This window comes from Limulus polyphemus, unplaced genomic scaffold (assembly GCF_000517525.1).
Source record: "Limulus polyphemus unplaced genomic scaffold, Limulus_polyphemus-2.1.2 Scaffold895, whole genome shotgun sequence".
NCBI classification, from domain to species: Eukaryota; Metazoa; Arthropoda; class Merostomata; order Xiphosura; family Limulidae; genus Limulus; species Limulus polyphemus.
Genome location: NW_013666505.1, coordinates 205,919 through 213,500, shown reverse-complemented (window position 1 = coordinate 213,500; position 7,582 = coordinate 205,919). Strand labels below are relative to the sequence as shown.

The following is a 7,582-nucleotide window of genomic DNA, read 5'->3' as shown; positions in this document are numbered from 1 at the left end:
ATAAGGGAGCATTTCCAAAAATGGTAAAAGGTAGGTGGGGTGCCACTGTGTTTGATTTGTAAAATGAGCAATATTTTAGCAAATTGAAAAAATAAGAGGCTTTTATTTTATATTATAGCTTGTCAATATCAGTAATTTGAGTTTCTAATTTGCTCAAAACTATAAACTTAGTATTTTGACTGCACAAACATCTAATTTGAGCTAGTGCGGCATTCAACATACCATGTTTCACAAAAATCGATGTTTATCTGTGTTTTTTAATATTTGTTTTTAAATTAAGAAATTGAGTAATGTATAATAATAAAATTTTAATTATAATCTACAGTTTGATACCAAACTCAGTTACATAAGTTCATGAAATAGTAGTTCATTAACATTTTGAATGCGAGTCAACAAACGAGATGACATGGCCTTTCACCCGTGACTCATCAGGAAAGGGTTATGGGCATTACATGTAGTAGTAGACAGTGGGTGATTGTTTATTAACATTTGTGTGAATATGAACAATGGTTGATAGTCCCTCTTCAAGATCACTGAAGTTTCTTCCTTAAAATAAACATTAAAAATAAAGACAGAAAAGTTAAGCACTGTACTATATCATTGCTGTTGCTGGTGAAATACCATACCACAGATGATAAAAGGTCAATGTTCTGTGTTTTTTAAAATCCAATTGGTAAGTAGTCCACTTTATAATTATTTTGTAATTTTTATTTCATAATATCAAAATTCTACTACCTGTACAGATATTGATAATGAGCAAATCAGGCACACACAATACAAACAAAAAAGATGAGGAAGATGGAAGAGGAATGAAAAAAACTACAAGGAGTGATGATAATGTTTCTGAAAAACACTGATAATGCTACTGCAAAGTCAAACAAGAAGTTCAATTTGCCAGATGAAGTTTCTGAAGTTCAAGTCAATAAAAATATTAGTCCAACTTCAAAAAACACAAATGAAAATATCTTATAGCAAAGCACAAACAACAATAAAAATTTGTGGTGAACATATACAGTTTACTGGCCAGTTTATCATAACAACAGAAATTCAAAATTACTCTTTAATACAAAAACCTTTCTCTATGCATGATTCATTAAAATCTTCAAAAATTAATGTTAAGGAAGGGGGAAAATGGCAGCTAGAAAATAATAGCTGGTATAAGAAAGGAAATGAATGAAAGTCCAAATTTTTTGAGGGCCAGAGAGAATCTGAGATACTTGAAGAGCTGCTGTGTTCATGCACAGGCCATTCACCATATACAAATATCTGTACCCATTTGAAGAATGGGATGGAATGCACAAAAGAATGCATCTATAAATATTCAGAGTAGTGTGGTAATGAACTATCTCATCAGTCAATAGCTATTGGTGGGAACAAGGATGGACAATGTTAAGAGAAGTGCAAGATTAATGTCACTAATGCATCAAGTAAAAAATCTTATAGTTAAAACTTCCTTGCAATGTTCACTAAAGGCTAAAATAAAAACTGACAATGCTTTATTTATGTTTGTGATGGCATTACTCTAATGATGAAAAACCAATTTTGTTTGTATTTTCACATATAACTGTTACTCGTGTTACTCTTAGTAGTTGTAAAATTCATTGTTTTTAGGTAGTCTAAGTGCTAAATAGCATTTCAAGGTGCAAAAATAAGGCTGTGACAAGATGATGTTCTTTGTCTGTGATATTTCTTTAATACAAAATTTAACATATACTTCTTTGCAGAACAGAATGGATGATAAGACATATATGTTTGCAAGTAATACCAACTATTTCAGTGAATATTAGTTTAAGATATTAGAAATGAGTCTGTTTTTGTTCTTAATTGCCTGAAAGTTGTAAATGAGTTGTGTATCAAATAATAAAGGCAAATATTTGTACAAATTGCTAAACAATTCATCCATAGAAATCTTAAAGATAGCACTGTTTGCAAATATAAGATGCTGCATATTCAGTTTTATGTTAAAAGTGGTCTAAAAAAAGATGTTTTCATTAAATAATAATCATGCAATCATAAAATGATGCACAATAATATGTGTAGAGATATATTACCAATGCAGTTACTATAAGTCCCGGATTAGCGTTGTTCCCAAAGAATGTTTGGGCCTTTAAAACATAGATAACTAAAGACAACAGAGCAAAACATGATGCTTGGATGGTGATCTTTCATTTGAACTATGTCTAAGATTGTTTTGTGATGGGGTAGTTAAACTCAAAAATAAGAGCCGTTTTTTAGGGATTTGACACTCGCCTATAACTCTTAGTAAATGAGGAAATAAAAGGACAGAGTAAATATACAAGTAAAACAGCTTTTAACTTCTTGAGGTTAACTCATGAAGTTTCTATTCTACCTCTGAAAAATGAAATCTACCAAATAATGCAACATAAAATGTGAATGTTTAAATGAAAAAATTCAGAGATACATTCAACTGTATAAAACACTTCAGAACTAATTTAACAAAAACAATGAAGTACTCAAGTTAATTGTTGTAGTGCCTTTCACTAATTACAAGTTTTCCCTGTTATGAACAGAACAGAATCATATGTTAGTTTTCTGGGTAAAAAAAAATATTTTTTTTTCCTTAATAGAATTAAAAACCTGTTAAGTACCAAGAAAACATTTAGTATTATCAATACTATGTTCTGCTGTTCAACCTTGAATTATACATTTCACATATGAAGTAGAAATTTTATTGTCACTTTATTAATTAAATAAAACAACATGAAAAACCACTGAACAATATATTTATCTTACCAAGTACCACAATGCTTTGGCTACATGAATAGTAGCTTCTACTAAGTCTACTTGTTTTAAAGTTGATTTTGATGATTGAAGATACTTGTCAAGTGGACCAAGAGGAAGGTACTCCATTACCAAGGATAGAGGATGTGCAAGAGAAACCCCAACAGTAGAAACAATGGCTTCACTTTGCCAGAACAGTGTTTTGTCACACTGAACCAGAAACTCCTGAAATGTAAGTATGCTTTTTCAGTTTTCTAATATGCATAACCACTAAAAACACTGTAATAAAGGTCAGAAAAAAATTATGTAATCTTTCTATATAACAAAGAAACAAGAATATGGTATTGAAATAACAAAAAACTAAAGCACTTCTTGGATACTGAGAACAAAAACCAGTCACAGTTAGAAAGCCTAATAATATTTGAATATTTAGTTTGCATCAGGAAATATTAAAAATTCTGTGAGGCAATCTCAACTTATTCTGCTTAGTTTTTTCTCAAAGATGTAAGCTAAAATAGTTCACAGTGAGCAAAAAATTTTGAATAATGTGTAAAGCATACAATAAGCCTATAAACATTATTCAAGTATCATCTGCTCATAACTGCAAAAGGATTTTGGATATAAATAAAAATTATCTAGAATGTTGCATGCATGAGAAATAAGTTTAAAACAAGTAAACTGGTACCTTTCAAACTTCTGTAACAGTGTTTATAAAGTGGAGCAGTTTAATATAACATTTTCTGTAAAACTTTGCTTTAAACAGTTTGAATGAAAAACACAGATCATGCAATCATTATGCATACATATATTGTACCAGATCAACCACACTGTATACTAATTGCAATCTAACTTAGTGCAAATACTCTATGCACAGAATCTATCACCAGAGCTATCATATCAAAAGAATTGCACTGAATGAGCCAATTACATGTATTTGAAATATTAGCAATGTTTTACATTTTCATCCAGTTTAAGAAGCAAAAAAAGCAATTTTCATCATATAATATTTAAAACTCATAGCTAAATGGGACAACTTATTATTTCAACAAGACTACCATGGTTATTTATGGTTGTAACAATACTTTAGACAAATGGTGTAACTTTTACTGTTTTTAAAGTTTTTTTATTGACAGTCTATCAAAAAACTGTTATTTTGTTTGAAAAGTATTTCTTTAAAGACAACACAATCATACAGTCTTATTAAGAATACTTTTAATAGTTTGTTTCCTTAAAGAAAGAGCTAATTTGTGGTGGATTAAAATCTATTTGTTTATTGATAAGCATAAAGCAAAGCAGTGAGCTACCTATGCAGTGCTCAACATGGGTATTAAAACCAAGATTTTAATGTTATAAGCCTTCATACTTACTGCTGAGCCACTGGGGGCTTGATTAAAGTAAGGTGTGTTGTAAGTACTTATCTCTTGCATCATGTTGCTCGAAAAAATACAAGCAGGTCAAATTTCTATGGCTTTTAAAACAAACAAAATGTACATAAAGATGAATAACATACTTTTTAACGATTCTGGATCTTCTGTGGAGTATCTGAATTATTATGATATTACCTTATTTTTTGCCATTAACTTAGTAGGCAATCTGGTTCCTCCACAAACACTACCAATAACAAGACATGCTCAGTAAGTGAATCTTCACTCAAATGACAAGTGGGCCATGATTCAAAAAATCATCTTAATACAAAAAGTGAATTTTAAATATAATTTTATCTTTTACTAGAATTTCAACTGTGAATAAAAACAGGAAGAAGAATGCAAAAAATATAACAAACATCACTACACAACAATATATCCTCAGTAATTTTTGTCCCAATTTTTTCATAATACTAGGAGTCATAACACACTTATGTCTACACTTGGCTTACTGATATAACACCTGACAATGGCTGCAGAACTCACTGGTTGAAACGTTGTGAAAATAACAATACACATAATAATAATAAAGATGAGAAAAATAGTCCACATAATTATACATTAGTAATACAAATATTGAGCTCACTGCTCAGCCACTGGGTAAAGAAAATTATATTACAACACTGAAACCTTTTCATACATACAACATGCATCAAGCACACCACAGAAGGCTCCAACTTAGGTTTACATACCTCACTCTGAATGAGAATCTGCAAGGAAAGGGATGACAACATTACAAAACAGTGCTGTTGCAGAGGCAGGAGTTGGTCCAAAAGATAAAGAAACAATTTATATAGTGCTAATCTCATCGAAAAAAAGACTAGCAAGTGACTATATACTTGATCTCAAGCTCAAGTCCAGTTTAATACAAAACATATATTCAAGTATAAAGTATAAATGTAGTTGATATCAAGCAATGGAAGATACAGCCACATGATGAAGATAAAATGGTGGTTAGACTAAGTTTCATCCATATCAGCTTGAAGATTATTCTTCAGTTAGACCCTGACAGCAACAGAGAAATATTGTGATAACAATTGGACTTGATGAAGAAAAAAAAGTGAGACCAAAAACTCCTACCAGATGGCAGAGAAGTATGGGAGTTACATTTTACAGAAAATAAAACATATTTAGCTACTCAATATAATTACCAAAATATCAGGAAGAATGCAAAAATTTAAAAAAAATATGTATATATCCACAATGGCAACAAAAGGAGATCAAGTGACATAGCACTAAATGATGTGGAATAAACATACAGACATATCCAGATCAGCAAGGGCTGGTGAACTTAAATATGTTGGCTGGAACAGCAACACTAGGAACTCTGCTGGCAGGTAGTTTGATTATCTAGTTCCCCTTGGTATTCTTTTTGCTTTAAGTAGCCATTTGAGTTTTGGAAAGTATCTTAGGTCATAAAATTCTGTAGCTTCATTACTGATTGTGCATTGACATTTTTTACGGCTTGAGGACTTCAGATCATTCAACAGGACACAGCAGGTCTTAATCAAAGACAGCTAGAGATAATTGTGGCAGGCTAGGTTTCATTCCATTGCAGCTCACAGGTTCTCCAACGAAGTGTCAGACCTACTTGCGGGTAAATGCGAAAATTATTTTAACACTCACAAGAATATTAAATAACTTGATTTAAAAACTCATGTCTGGAGCTGCAAGTTCAGTTCTACAGGACCAAAGAAAAGTCTCCTAACCACGCTGTCAGTGTGAAGTTGAAAGTCTGAAAAGATGTTCAAGCTCTCAAGCCTGCAACAAAGCCAAAATGCCATCTCAACCTTGATGCATGTAATGAATACTATTTCTTGTTATCAAGTAATGTAGTTAATATATAATAATGAAAGAAAGTTAGAACTTAAGCATGTCTTAATATATCTTTCTGGTGTTCCAACTGTAAGTTTGCTGAATATAATAAGCAACTTGATCAGAATTATAGAAGATTTGCTTGATAAACTAAATGAGTATTTGCTGAAAACATTGTACTTCATTGTGGATATATATATCAAATTTTGATTGTGTTTTTGGAACTTCAGTCTCACAGTCAATTCTTTATTCTCTGTAAACTACCTCAAGTTAGTGACGTGTGTACTCCATCCGCGACTGTATACCTGTATAAATCTGATGTGACTGGTGGTAAAGTCAAGCTCCAATGACTAACCCACATGCCCTGCCAGTTATTCAACTGTTGAGCTAACTCAGCCAAAGGGGTCAGGTATTTTTAAGAAAGGTCTACTACTGGACATGAACTGGCTTTTTGGGTGGGAAGAGACTTTCCTCTGCCAACAAACACAACTGAAAAGAATTGGGTCTACCAGGTTTTTCACTTGGTGAAGTGTAGACTATCTTCATCCTTGCCACATTTTGTTTCATTCTTGGTGAAAATCATATGCTTATAAAAAGTTCAGTTTATGAATCAATTAATTATATTTTTTATTAACATAAGTACAAGAATTTGTTATTTCAATATTGTTTAAGATAATCACTGCAGTCTTGGACAAATGTATACACATCTCAACACTTAAGCTAAATTCTTTATTTGTGTAAAGAAAATTGTAATTTTACGTTCATGTACATAATTAAGTATTTAAAAAACTGGGACATACATAATGTAAGATATTGATACATTAACCCTTTCCAGATGGATCATAGGTGAAAGGCCATGTCATCGCATTTGTCGACTCGCATTAAAAATTTTATTGAACTATTATTTCATGAATTTATGTCAATAAGTTTGGTATCAAACTGTAGATTTTAATTTAAATTTTAGTATTATACATTATTTAATTTAAAAGTAAATATTAAAAAACACATTTAAACATAGATTTTTGTGTGTCACATGGTATGTTGATTGAATGCAGCCATAGTTCAAATAAGATATTTGTGATGTCAAAATACTACGTCTATAGTTCGATACGAATTAGGAACTCAAATTACCAATATTGGCAAGCTAGAATATAAAATAAGAGCCTCTTATCTTTTCAATTTGCTGATATATCACTCATGTAAAAAATCAAATACAGTGGCACTCCACCCACCTCTTTCCATTTTTGGAAATGCTCCCTTATATACACTTATTTTTATACATGACATGAATAACCAATCATATGCTTAGAATGTCCCCCTAGTGGCTTTGTAAGCCATTTTAACATGTTTGGATGCCATATTTTTCTTGCAAACCAAGATTTCAAAGAGGTAGGTTGTGTCTTTAGTTTGTTTGAAATTTCATATTTCTTTAAACCCAAATACAGCTTAATTACTAAGCTTGATAAATTATAGTGGAATTCTATGGTACTAATATAGTAATTTATGATTTTTGGGTTATTCAACTGTATATATATAAAACCAAAAAAAAAAAAATCATATCCTCCATGTGCAATTTTTTTTTAAAGGTTTATCAACCTGTG

The 7,582-nt window shown here is 31.1% G+C and overlaps 1 protein-coding gene across 3 annotated transcripts in view; it reads right to left on the bottom strand.

Moving 5' to 3' along the window:
• The window catches only part of LOC106461087 (tyrosine-protein kinase JAK2-like), a 195,096-nt gene that overhangs the window by 83,533 nt on the left and 103,981 nt on the right, over positions 1-7,582 (bottom strand). For all 3 annotated transcript variants that reach the window (XM_013920877.2, XM_022387962.1, XM_022387963.1), the window contains one exon: positions 2,755-2,967. In XM_013920877.2, coding sequence (XP_013776331.1) covers positions 2,755-2,967 — 213 coding nt within the window. The remainder of the gene's footprint in view (positions 1-2,754; positions 2,968-7,582) is intronic.